A 13,926-nucleotide genomic window follows, 5' to 3' on the forward strand; every position below is an offset into this window, starting at 1 on the left:
TCCCATCTCGGAAGATACTTTCCAAAGCCAATAATAATGGTTGCAGTAATTTTAAGACAACAGCCAAGGATTGCTTATGGTTTTCCAGGTTGGACTACTTTGAACTTCAGTCCCAGTGCATCTTCTATATTTTCCAAGATGTGCAGTCCTTTTGGACTCTAGCTGAAAAAAAAAGTATAATGAAGACATTAAATTTATAGCTTTTAAAATGCCCTTTGAAAATTTTGCAGCTTGTACTAGAGCTAGCTGGAGTAGATGGCCTCTGCAGTGTGTATAGGAGAGATTAGAGTTACACTTTTTTCTGAGCAAAGCTTGTACTCCACTATGTTTTCCAGAGAAGTTTGCAGCTCCATCAAATGCACAAGCAGCCATCTGTTTGGGGTTCAATTTACAAGCATTTAACTCTTCTAAGACGTGAGTTGTCAGAAATGCAGCCGATTTGTCTTCTATACCGGAACATCTAGAAATTCATCTACTGGCCTACCACAGACATCAAGATAACCTACGCAGTGACTTAATACTTGACACCCATTTGCATCGGTTCATTCATCAGCCATATATGCACATTTTTAGAACGAGGTGGGAGAGTTCTTCACTTTTTCAACTGCTGAGTCTTTCACTGTTGCACTGCATGCTTCTAATCAGTCAGTTGAGTTTCTTGCAGAAAGATAGTGAGCATTTGCTGGTCTTGGTTGGAACAAGTGTCCAACTTCAGGATGAACAAATGACAATGCACTTAACATTGGCCTCCAGTTTGTAGTGTGTGATGTCTCTTGCTTAAAGAGAAAGTATGATGTGACCGCCATGTTTGTTTGAATAAACAGTCTCCAGCATTTTTAACAGCCTCATTAAGTACTTCTAAAGTTGGCTTTGACAATGATTGGCTTATAAGGTTTTCTGCATGTCAATGCAGTCCAGAGAATTGGTGTTTTTGCAGCCTTTCCACATAGTTTGTCAGCATTGGCTTTGCTAATCGGTGTAGCAAACCAAGCTCCTCCACTTTTATTACATAAATCCATGGTATGCTCACACCTTGAATTGTGAGTGCAGTTCTGGTTTGCCCCATTTCAAAAAAGATCTGTTGGTGTTGGAAAAGGTACAGAGAGAGGCACCTAAAATGATGAGGGGTATGGAACAGCTTCCATATGAGGAGAGAATAAAAAGACTGGGACTTTTTAGCTTGGAAAAGAGACAACTAAGAGGGGATATGATACAGGTCTATAAAATCTTGACTGGTGTGGAGAAAGCGAATAAGTTCCTTCACATAAAACAAGAACTAGGGATAAATGAAATTAATAGGCAGCGGGTTTAAAACAAACAAAAGGAAATACTACTTCACACAACACACAGTCAACCTGTGTGACTTTTTGCCAGGGGGTGTTGTGAAGGCCAAAACTATAACAGGGTTCAAAAAAGAACTAGATAAGTTTATGGAGGATATGTCCATCAATGGCTATTAGCCAGGATGGGCAGGGATGTAAAACTGTGCTCTGAGAGCCTCTGCTGGTCAGAAGCTGGGAGTTGATGACAGAGGATGGATCACTCAATAAATTGCCCTGTTCTGTTAAATCCCTTTGAAGCATCTGGCATTGTCCACTGTTGGAAGACAGATTATTGGGCTAGATGGACCATTGGTCTGACCCAATATAGCCATTCTTATGTAAAAATTAATTATAATGTTTAGTACAGAAACTCCACAAGATAACAACCTCTCAAGATAATGTTCTTGGCAAATAATGCATTTTTTAAAAAAATCTTGGCCTACTAGGAAATGTATATTTATATAAGTTTCTTAGACACAAATCTAGCATTCTGGAGCAAAGTCAGTAAAACACAGCCCAACAAACAAATGTTCCTTTAATATGTCCCTCCCTTCTCCCTCTACTACACCCCACACGTAGTTGTTGTCCTTGGTCAGTGAAGACCCACAGTTCAGAGCTGCTTTCGCATGAGTTCACCTCCCACCTCCCTTCGCATGAGTTGCACCTTGCTGATTCCTCCAGCTGCTTGCCACTTGTTCCGGCTGCTTACTCTGGCTGCTGTTTGTCATGCCACAATTCACTCCACCATTGCCGCTGGCCGCTGTGCCATCTCCTTCTGCTACCATTGTGACCTCTGTGAGTCGGTCTCTTGAGGTTCCACCCAGCTCTCAGTGATTTCAGCTCTCAGTGGGGGAACCTCACAGCGAGTGCAGGCTGAGCTGTCTTTTCCACAGACATGCCGTCCTGCAGGAGGTCTAAGCACTTAGACCTGATTATTAGTGATTTCAGCTCTAGTGACCACTTAACAAAATAAAAAAGATTCTCTATAGAGTCTAATAAGTTCTATCTTTACATAGGGGAGAGGAGCAAGTCAAATAGTGCCTGTGACTCTTCGGCACAGACCACACCACCAAGCAAAACCCCTGTCCCGTCCCCCCAACTCTTTCCACTGGGATCTGCCATCCAAACCCCTTGCTTAGCAAGTGCAGTTCAGCTGAGGGTGACCAGTGCTTAATTTGTAATGAAAGAGGTGACAGGGCTCAAGCAAGTTTTTTTTACTTGCAAAACTGATGTGGCAAGCCCACAGGTCTCAGGGCTATGAACTGACAAGCCTAGAGGTGCTGGGGCTCTGCCCTGGCAAAAATTAAGAATTGAGGATGACCCCTCTCAATCAGGACAGACTAAGTACAGTTCTGTTGCCCTTTACTCCTACAATAAGGATAACAACATTTCATGACACCCCCCCCCCACACACACACATTCAATACTAAAATGATTTGTATCCCAACACCAGCCAAAATTGATCACCTGGGCAGCACAGTTCTGTCTGCTGGATATCTAGGACGAGTAGGTGAGTTCATGTAAATACAGTCTGGTCCTGAAGCCTTCCCCCACGCCCCCGGCTCATCACTAGCTGTCAGGGGAGAGAGCTCATTCAGACCTTGCTTACAAATCATAATTTGAAATTATAAGGTTGGCCAACGTTGCCAAAACAAATGTGCCAACATTGTCAGAAAAAACAAGAGCTGGGTAAAGAAGCTAGTCTTTGTTCATACTTTCAAACCTATTACACTTTTTCAGGTACACCTATTTTATCATATACTATATATATATATATTTTAAGTGTGTATTAATGTTTCATTTTCAATTCAAATTTCCAATGACTTAATTGACAACACTGCATAACTATTAGTTGACCAATGGGGGGGGGCTATTTGGGGAAATTCCGGGGGTGTAGGGAAATCCCTACAACCCGCTGCAGAAGGCACTGTTTTGAGAAGTGGCCTGGAGGTCAGAAAGCCAGGGAGGCTGAGAGAGAGCAAAAAGAAAAGGAGTACTTGTGGCACCTTAGAGACTAATAGTCCTTTTTCTTTTTGCGGATACAGACTAACATGGCTGCTACGCTGAAATCTGTCAGAGAGAGCAGTCATTGGCCGGCTAACGGGGCTGGGTTAGCTGGCATTAGGCTGTAGCCTCATTTGATAAATGTAACAGGAACCATGGGAGACAATGGACCCTGACCCTGTCATGTGATGAGGTAATAACCTTGTCACTCCAACCAGGTCATGTGCCTGGGACCAGACAATACAATTCAGCCTTATACCCTTATTACAGCGGGAAGGTCATGGGAGATCCCCAGTGCTGGGGAGCAGAGAGGGGGAGTAGGGTGATCCTGTGGCCCAGGTGAAGGGAGGGATGGGCGAAGGGGAAAGGAATCCTGGGGCGCAGACAAGGAGAGGGACAGGAGGTGGTCGAAAGCAGTGCCTGGGTGGGGAGGGGTCCCAGTTCCCACAGCTGGGATGGGAGGAGGATATTGGTGTCCAGGCAGTTAGAGGAGTGTGCGTGGAGCCTGGCACCCAAGCAGGGCTCGGAGTATGTGCCTGGGGGGGACCCCAGTGCTGTGGCAAAGGAGGGGAGTCATGGTGCCTGGGGGGAATGGGGCTGGGAAGAGGAGGTTGTGATGAAGTGGCTGGGGGTCCCAGTGGCACGCTGAGGTTTGAGAGGGACTTGGTCCTGGATGAGAGGGGATCATGGTAAGGTGGCTCCCGATGGCCTGCCTGAAGAAGTTCCTAGTCTGGGGTGGGGGGCGGGTTCTGGAGCCGGGGTTCCGGGCGGTCCTTGTGCCCAGTGTCCAGGTATGGGGATCCCCGTGTCCAGTGCGGGAGGTCACGGTGCAGGGGTCCTTGTGCCCAGTGTCCCAGTGCGGGGATCCCGGGCGTGGGGTCCTGGTGCCCAATGTCCCAGTGCGGGGCTGCAGGTACTCGGTTTGGGAGGTCCCGGTGCCGGAACCCGGCTGCGGGGTGCCCCAGGCTGTCCGGCTCCGAGTGAGTGACAGCCCCATGTGCGGTGGGGCGCGGCGCCCGGGGCCTGGAAATGCTGACAGAAGCGCTGGTGTCTAAAAATAGCCGCTGATGGAGCGGGGCGGGCGCTACGCAGGGAGCCGGGGGCGCAGGATAGGTCGGGGACCGCCCCGCGGGCAGCCCGCTCCCCCAGCGCGTCCCGGGACGCGCAGTCCCCCTGTCGTCGGGGCTCCGGGAGGGCGGGCGCCGCCGGGTGGAGATGGGCTCCCGCCGGAGACCCCTGAGCCGCTCCTACTCGGGCAACGGGCGCTACTCGCTCTACAGCCCCAGCAGCTCCCCCGGCCCCGGGGCGGAGAGCGAGGAGGGCGAGGGCCCCGGCTGGAGCGCCCGGCCCGACAGCCGCAGCTACCTGCTCAGCATCCGGCCAGAGAACAGGTGGGGGCCGGCCGGGGGTCTGGGCGCTAGGCTTGGCGGGAGCCCCGGCCCCGACGCGGGGCTGGGTCCGAGCAGCGCAGCGCGGCGCGGCGCGGCGGGGCGGGGGGGCAACTGGGTTGCGGAGCCGGGCTGGGGGCCGGGGAAGGGGTTGGGTGCCAGGCTGGAGGTGTCTAAGAGCGGGGCTGCGGGCTAGGCCGGTGGGGGCAGCGGGGGTGGGCTAAGGCAGGCGCCGGGGCCCCGCGGGCGGGCGCTGTGGCTGCGGGGGAGGCCTGGCGTTGGCCCTGAAGCTCCTTGCGCCCCGCAGCTGCAGCTTGGCGCAGCTCGGGCCTGAAGGACGCTGGGCGCAGGGACTGCCGCCTGTCGGGTCCCTGGCACGTGGGGCAGCAGCCAAGGCTCCCGCGGTGGAGAGGGCCGCCCTTAGAGGAGCACCCACGTGTCGGATCCAGGGTCAGTGCTGGACAAACCCCAGTGCTTTGTCTCCTCTAGGGCACCTGTGCCCTCCCAGCCCAGCCCGGACTAGCCAGGGTACAGTCGGAGCCTGTCCCCTAGGGAAGTTCCCTTGGTAACTGGTCCAGGTGCAGGATTGGGGCTAAGGCCAGCTGAAGAAAGCGGGGCTGGTGTGTAGGACTCAGTGCTGGGGCCCTTTCTGGAAATGGGTAATCCAGAGGGTCTGATGTGTGTGTGCCCTGTGTGTGGCTTTGGGTCATTTCGCCTCTCCCCTTGTGAATTTCCCTGAGTGTGTTTGTGTAACTGCCAGCCATTCTGGCAACCAGTTTAGGTACTATCGGTAGGGAATGCTATTATCAAGGCTTGCCCTGAAGTGCGGGTGAGCTCGCACTGTGCATTACACCCAGGTAACTAACACAGAAACACAAATGGCATCAGTGGGCAATAGCAATGAATATTGTAGGAAGCAAAAGAGCAGTGGCATGCTTCTTCTATCTGTAATGGGAAATGTAATGTCAGAAAAACCCAAAAGCCCAGTGCTTCTCTTCTACCTAAAGTGGGTCCCTTTCCCCATTCCCCTGACCCCCAAACAGTTGCTGAGTTTGTGTGGAACTTGGGAAGGTTTCTTGTAACTTTTGTATAAGCACCTAGTAATATACTTTGATGAATGACTTATAAATCGATAAAAAGAATGACACTTTAGGGCCCACAGTGGAGAGGCATTATTCCGATGAGGCACTTGTTTCTGAATGATAGAACAGTCCTTTGGAACAACACATAGCTTTGCACTTAGGAGACGCAAGTGCACTGGCTGGCAGTGATCCTCAAGAGAGGAAGAATGAGCTTGTATTTGGTGTGACAATCCTAGCTCTGTCACAGATTTCCCGGGTGACTGGGCAAGCTGCTTACACAAACTGAGGGCTGACTTTGCAAACTCAGGTACCCAATCTGCCTCCTGGAATCTGTGCTCCTTATGAGAAGAGAAGCAAGTGCATTGTTGCTGCCCTCTGCTTCAGTCTCGGGTTGGGAGGGGTAACTCCTGTGAGTGGTGTTCTGGTTTCATTGCTGGTGGAAAGCTGAGGAGCAGGAGGTTGGATTTGTATCTGGAATAAGCTCTCCCTCCTGCTCTCTGGAATCTCATTCTTGTTTAGAATGTCCTGATTTTATAGGGATAGTTTTGATATTTGGGGCTTTGCCTTCTATAGGCACCAATTACCCACCACTCCATGTCCTGTTTTTTCACACTTGCTCTCTGGTCACCCTAGTCTTGTTATGACAGCTCCATTGTACCTGAGGGGTGCAGTTTTCTTGCAAGGCTTTTGTGACGGAGAGGAGGAGATTCCTTTGGTAGCTTGGGCCCACTATATGGTGGAGTGATACATGTATGCCACAAAGTCCCTAAAGTTGCATAGTAGTAACCTGTGATTCACAGTATCAAATGTGGTACATATGTCCAGTAATGAGCACAGGGATGTGGCTGCTGCCCATGGCTGAGGAGATCAGTGTGATCAAAGAGCTGTGTCCCGCTCTACAGCCTGTGGGAGAGGGCTCCAGTACGTGGGTGAAAGGCAGCTACTACTGGAGTTGGCTCTTTAGTAGTGTCTTGAGTCTTGCCAAAAAATGGCAGCTTAGACACTGGGTTAGTGGGTTGGAAATCTGATTGTGTCCAGTAATTGCTCCTTAAATGCTCTTGTCAGAAGAGTGAAAAGTGTCATGATGTTCTGGTCATTTGTCTCTCAATGACTGTCAGAATTGCTCTGCTTACAGGTAAAAACATCTGCAATCCTTACAAACTCAGCCTGGGCTCTGAGACTGACACTGGGTTCTCTGCTTCTCACGTGTCCAGACTCTAATCAATACCCTGCAGGCCAAATTATGCATTAAATCTCATCTTTGCAACCTATGAATGTTATGAAGGGGCCAGTAGAAGTTGGCAAACAATTGTCTTAATTCACTGGAAAGAAAGTAATTGTTTGCTACATTTTACAGGAGTAAAAATACAAGTTGAAAATTAGGTGATGAGGGAATTTGAAGAGCAATTGTTTATACATAAAACAAACTCATGCATTTGAAGCAGGAATCTTGTGAGAATTTTAAGACAGATCACAGGGAGTGAAGAAGCACTTAAGTGGGATAAGAACAGTGCATAGAGGACAAGTTGCATCAGTCTTTGCCACACAGGATGCTAGAGGTACCTACCTCAAACCTATACTTTTTGGGTAATAAAGAGGTACTAAGAGAATGAAGTGTCAAAAGGAGGTATTGGAACAAAGTCATAAATAGCAGAATAACAAGTCATCAAAACCAGATAATACATGCCAGAATTCTGAATGAATTTAAGAATGAACTGGCTGAGCAGCTACCAAATATTTGCAGTCTCATTTAAAACAGTTACTATACCAGAGAAATAGGTATAATATTTTCATTCTATAATGTGGGAAGAAAATGAATTAGGGGAGACCGGAGAATTACAGATCTGTGAGGCTTCCTTGGTGTGATAACTAAAATAAAGGAAAGTCATGCCTTTGCAATCTACTAGAATTCTTTCAACTTTACTGGATAAAGGAGAGCTGATTGCTCTAATGTATTTGGACTGTGAAAAAGTCTTGGACAGTTCTTCACAATTGCTAGTAAGAAGACTAGGGATAGGTCTTCATTGTCAAAACACCTGTGGTTTTACAGGTTGAGCTGACTTCAGATGGTTATCTTGCTGTAAAATCCCTCATGGAGACAAGGTCCTCTATTTGGGCTTATCTACACTGGTACTTTACAGCGCTGCAACTTTCTCGCTCAGGTAAACCCCCCCCTCCCCCCCGAGTGCTGCAAGTTTCAGTGCTGTAAAGTGCCAGTGTAGACAGTGCACCAGCGCTGGGAGCTATTCCCCTCATGAGGTGGGTTGTTTTTTTTATAGCGCTGGGAGAACTCTCTCCCAGTTCTATGCCGCTACTCAGCGCTTTCACGTTGCTAGTGAAGACATGCCCTTGGTTTACTGCAGTATAGGTAGGTAAAGTCAACTGTTGGTGGAGGGGGAGACAGTATTGACTTCAGTTAACTACCTGTGCCTTGCCTCCACTAAGATTTCACAGGGAGTGTGTGTGTGATCATCTCACTATAATTTTACTGCTAAAAAGGGGTGTTGACATAGCCTAGGTAGTCATGAGGAGAGAGATGTAAACTACTGTCCTGGCTTAGAAACGGGCTAAAGCAGTAGGAATAAAGCCTTTTCTTCACTAGGAAAAAAGATGTGTCAGTGTGCTAGCTAACTCAAGATAGCTAACTTGAGGTAATTCTTAGTGAAGACAAGGCTGTTGGTAGTTTTCACACAGTAGCACGTCAAGGTAAACTTTAATTCACGTGAAGACTACAGACTTGCTTGCTTTCACTGGGATTTTAACGTGAGTTAAGAACACATCTATTTTCTAGTGAAGAGACACGGTCAGTGGTCAGTTTTCAGCATGGCAAAAGGCTAACGGTGCCCCAAGGATTCTGGGGTTGGCGGCAGTAAATATCTACCAATTATATACAGAAAAATCAAAAGAGCATGACGATTGGACAGTCAGGAGCTCAAAAGTTGGGAAGTGTCAGAATTAGGGTTGCCTGGGCACCCTACTCTGCACAGTTTATGTTATGATGCACTCTCTAATTACATGATCACATGCTGTTATTTCCACAAGACTGCTGCCTCACCCAGTGCACAGGACAGATGGTGCTCACAGAGTGGCTAGCTGTTCAGTATTTATTATTCCCTTCATTCAGTATGATCTCAGGCTAGATATATTGCACACCCTCCAAAACCAGACCTGAATACAGAATTAATTTCTTCATTTTTATGGTGGCTGTCTCCACAGTATCTGAATACATTATGAACATTAATGAATTTATTCTTACCACCACTCTGGTGAGGGGGTGGTATTATCCTCCGTCTATAGCTGGGAGCTGGAAATAGAAATGATGTATAAATCATTCATTGGTTTGGTGGGGGTGGTTTGTTTGTTTTATTTTGGGTGCCCAACATGAGGTGCCTAGGGCCTGGTTTTTTTTCCCAGAGAACTTCGTATGTTCAAAGCACAGCTCCAGTCAGTCGACTTTTGAAGCTGCGAGTGCTTCTCATTTCTGCAAGTTAGGCCTCAAGTTGGGCACCTAAGAAAATGAGGCACACACAATTAGTGACCACTTGGGAAAACTTTGGTTTAAATGGATTGTCCAGCATCACACAGGAACTCTGTGGCAAAGAGAGAATCCAATGCTGCTGATGGCATGCAACTGCCCTAACCACACAACCATCCTTTCTCCCTGAAATCACCTGCCTCCTTCCCAACACACCTTATTTCTGCAACAAATGAGGCAGGGATCCTACAGCCAACAGTCTCCCTCACCATACAGCCCTGATTCATTCCCTATGCACTGTCCATCCTGTGCACTGAGGGCTTGACCTGGCTCCCATTGAAGTTGATGGCAAAATTCCCTTGTCTTCTGTAGTTCAGGGTCAGAGACTGAATAAAGCAAGGTACTGTGGGGAGTAAATAGTTTGCAATCATTTAATTAAAGACTGTGCCCTAACAAGATTGAAAAGGGAGTGAGCCATGATGCTGTATCGCTTGTAGATGACCGCTATTTAGTTAGTCCAATCTAGATAAGACTAAGGAACTTCAGAAGGACCTAAAAAGTTAGGTGAGTGAACAGCAAAATAGCAGACAGAATGCAATATTGACACATGCTAGGTAATGCATATCTGAATTACTGATCAACGCTTCTGGGTTCTTAATTAACTGTAGGCACTCAGGCAAACTCCCTGGGCATCACTGTGGCCATGTTAAGGAAAACTTCGGGTAACTTCACGGTGGTAGTTAAAAAAACAAACTAGATGTTATGCTTTAAAGAAAGGAATAGATAACACTGACAGTACAATGCCATTATATATAAATCAGGGGTGTCCCTTCACCTGGAATGCTGCATGCAGTTCTCCGCACCCTCGCTCCAGAGAATTAGAAGGGGCGTAAGATGGTGAAAATGATTAGATGCATGCAGACTTCTAATGAGTAGAGACTGGGAAGGACTGCTTACTTTAGAGGAAATGAATAAGCAAATACATAACCTGGGTAGTCTCTGACCTTTCTTACAATACAAGAACAAGGGAGTGTCACAGGAAACTTAAAGGGAGCACATTTTAAACTGGTAAAATATATTTATTTGGGAGTTAACTTACTCATTGCCAAAGCCAAGTGATTTGCAGTATTAAGAAGGGCTAGACCTGGACCAGGCCTCAGAGATTGGGAATATTTGGGTGGATGGGTGTGTCCCCAGAATATCCAGTAGCTCAATGGTTAGAGCACTCACTTGGGTAGTGGGATCCAGATTCAAATCCCTGCTCTGGCTGACTTGGACCCAGGTCTCCTATCTCCCAGGTGAGCACCCTGATTACCAGGCTATTGGATATTTTGGGGTGGTGCTCTGTTTCTCTTGTTGAAGCTCTTCGACTCTATAAATATTCATTACGCAAGAGCAAGAAAGAGTTTGAATCTGTAGCCCGCTGGTCAGGGCACTCACCTGGGACGTGGTACAGTCAAGTTCCAGTCCTGCTCCAAATCAGCCAGAGCAGGGATTTGAATATGGGTTTCCCACATCCCAGCTGAGTGCCCTAGCACTGGGCTATCGGTTGTAACGGGGTGGGGTTCCCCTTTCTGGTTGTGAGAAATGACTGATCTGGCTGAGATTTCTTACTGCAGGAGAGGTTCATGGCTAAGAATCCTGGACAGAGTTAGGGGTCTCCCTCCAGCCTGCAAGGCAGGCACTTAAGAACCTGGGATTGAAGTCCCAACGCTTTTCTCTGCATGTCAGTCCTGGCTGGCTTAGACAGATTCCCACTCAGTGTGCTGGCTCCTGAAAGGTGCCCAAGGATACATCCACACTGAGCACGCCTTACAGTGGCATGTAGAGTACATAGATGGCACACCAACTACCATGGGTGTATATAGCAATGTAGATGGTGAGGCACTGCTTAGGCGAGGAGATTAAAGACACATCTGAACCCTTAGGGTACATACCCTACACTGCTCTGCACGTGGCCAAGCAGTGCTTCCCCTGCCTACACTGCTATTTTTATAAGTATAGTGTCCCACTGCCAGAGCCTTTCCCCACCATAGGGAAGGACTCTGGCAGTGGGGAAAGGCTCCAGCAGCTCCCTCCTGTGAGAGCCTTTCACTGCTGCTTGTAGCTACACACTGCAGTGTGGATGCAGCCCACTTTTCACTGCAGCAGGTAGCTATGCATACTCTACATGCTGCCACCACTGGTGGCAGCATAGAAATAAACAAACTCTCCCAGTGCTTTGTGTGAGGAATTTGGGTGCCTAACTCAGGGCTGACAATATCAGTAGGTGGCAGGGTGCATAGGAGTTGGCACTTGGCATTGTCCCTTTATGGATCTAGCCCCTTGTCAAGGTTTCTTCCCCACTCTGAACTCAGGGTACAGATGTGGGGACCTGCATGAAAGACCCCCTAAGCTTATTCTTACCAGCTTAGGTTAAAAACTTCCTCAAGGTACAAACTTTGCCTTGTCCTTGAACCCTATGCTGCCACCACCAAGCGTGTTAAACAAAGATCAGGGAAAGAGCCCACTTGGAGACATCTTCCCCCCAAGCCCTACACTCCCTTTCCTAGGGAAGCTTGATAAAAATCCTCACCAATTTGTACAGGTGAACACAGACCCAAACCCTTGGATCTTAAGAACAATGAAAAAGCAATCAGGTTCTTAAAAGAAGACTTTTAATTAACGAAAAAGTAAAAGAATCACCTCTGTAAAAATCCGGATGGTAAATACCTTACAGGGTAATCAGATTCAAAATCCTTCTAGGCAAAACCTTAAGTTACAAGAAGACAAAAGAACAGAAATATACATTCCATTCAGCACAGCTATTTTACCAGCCATTAAACAAAAGAAATCTAACGCATTTCTAGCTAGATTACTTACTAACTTTTTACAGGAGTTCTGAGCTGCATTCCTGATCTGTTCCCGGCAAAAGCATCACACAGACAGACAGACCCTTTCTTCTCCCTCTCCCCCCCACCCCCCTCCAGCTTTGAAAGTATCTTGTCTCCTCATTGGTCATTTTGGTCAGGTGCCAGCGAGGTTATCTTAGCTTCTTAACCCTTTACAGATGAAAGGGTTTTGCCTCTAGCCAGGAGGGATTTTATAGTTCTGTATACAGAAAGGTTGTTACCCTTCCCTTTATATTTATGCCACCTCTCTTAGCCTTGTCTTGGATAACTTTCTTGCATCTGATGAAGTGAGCTGTAGCTCACGAAAGCTTATTCTCAAATAAATTTGTTAGTCTCTAAGGTGCCACAAGTACTCCTTTTCTTTTTGCGAATACAGACTAACACAGCTGCTACTCTGAAACCTTTCTTTTCCATTGTAGACCAGCTCAGAGAGATGCTACTATCACCCAGCATATGGAATGAATTTCTAAGTTCTCTGCTTTTCTGACCAGCAATTGCTCCCGGACCTACATGTCGTGCATCAGCATATACTATAAAGTGAAGGTGAAAGATCTGGCTGTAATACAACAGGCTGAGAACATGGGCATCCATTTAGTTCCTGAAAAGCATGCTCCGCTTCCTTATTTTATAGAAGTTCCTTCTTGGATGGTTTGGCTTTTGTAAGCTCCTTAAAGAGTTTGCTTTGTCAGTAAATGTTTGCCAAGAAACCAGTTCAAGGAAGGCCTTAACATCCTTGTTATTATGGGATGTGGGGATTTCGGTGTGCTGATGTTGTCTGGACAATGTCCCAATCTCGGAAAGATAGCAGGACCATTAGTTGCTCCGAAAGCATAAATAACTCTTCATGAGATGGTCTCTAGATAGTAGCTTTTTAGGGCAGAGACCTCTCTTTTTTTCTGGGTTTGTGTAGCACCCAGCACAAGGAGGCCCCGGTCCATGACTGGGCTGCATTTTCAGGCTTCTTCCGAAGAGACCTGCCAATATCAACTAGCTATATCGTGAGTGGTCAAGTGCTGTGCACCTGTGAGCTGGTCCAGAATCAGTGTGTGGGAAGAGACTGAAACTGACCCCCTTTATAAAGCTCTTTGAGATCTAGTGATGAAAAGCTTTATATAAGAACTAGGTATTATTAATTGGTTGTGCCTCTCTCTTCTAGCATTAAGAAAAGGAGTACTTGTGGCGCCTTAGAGACTAACCAATTTATTTGAGCATAAGCTTTCGTGAGCTACAGGTCACTTCATTGGATGCATACTGTGGAAAGTGTAGAAGATCTTTTTATATGCACACAAAGCCTGAAAAAGTACCTCCTCCCACCCCACTCTCCTGCTGGTAATAGCTTATCTAAAGTGATCACTCTCCTTACAATGTGTATGATAATCAAGTTGGGCCATTTCCAGCAAAAATCCAGGTTTTCTCATCCCCCCACCAACTCACTCTCCTGCTGGTAATAGCTTATCTAAAGTGATCACTCTCCTTACAATGTGTATGATAATCAAGGTGAGCCATTTCCAGCACAAATCCAGGTTTTCTCACCCCCCTCCCCCACAAACTCACTCTCCTGCTGGTTATAGCTTATCTAAAGTGATCACTCTCCTTACAATGTGTATGATAATTAAGTTGGGCCATTTCCAGCACAAATCCAGGTTTTCTCACCCCCCTCCCCCACAAACTCACTCTCCTGCTGGTAATAGCTTATCCAAAGTGACCACTCTCCTTACAATGTGTATGATAATCAAGGTGAGCCATTTCCAGCACAAATCCAGG

The 13,926-nt window shown here is 47.1% G+C and overlaps 1 protein-coding gene across 1 annotated transcript in view; it reads left to right on the top strand.

The window, feature by feature from the left end:
• The first annotated feature begins 4,541 nt into the window (after positions 1–4,541).
• Positions 4,542–13,926, top strand: part of ALPK3 (alpha kinase 3) — an 85,750-nt gene continuing 76,365 nt past the window's right edge. The window contains exon 1 of the mRNA XM_077828911.1: positions 4,542–4,717. Coding sequence (XP_077685037.1) covers positions 4,542–4,717 — 176 coding nt within the window. The remainder of the gene's footprint in view (positions 4,718–13,926) is intronic.

The sequence above is a fragment of the Eretmochelys imbricata genome, chromosome 10 (genome assembly GCF_965152235.1).
Source record: "Eretmochelys imbricata isolate rEreImb1 chromosome 10, rEreImb1.hap1, whole genome shotgun sequence".
Lineage (NCBI taxonomy): Eukaryota > Metazoa > Chordata > Testudines > Cheloniidae > Eretmochelys > Eretmochelys imbricata.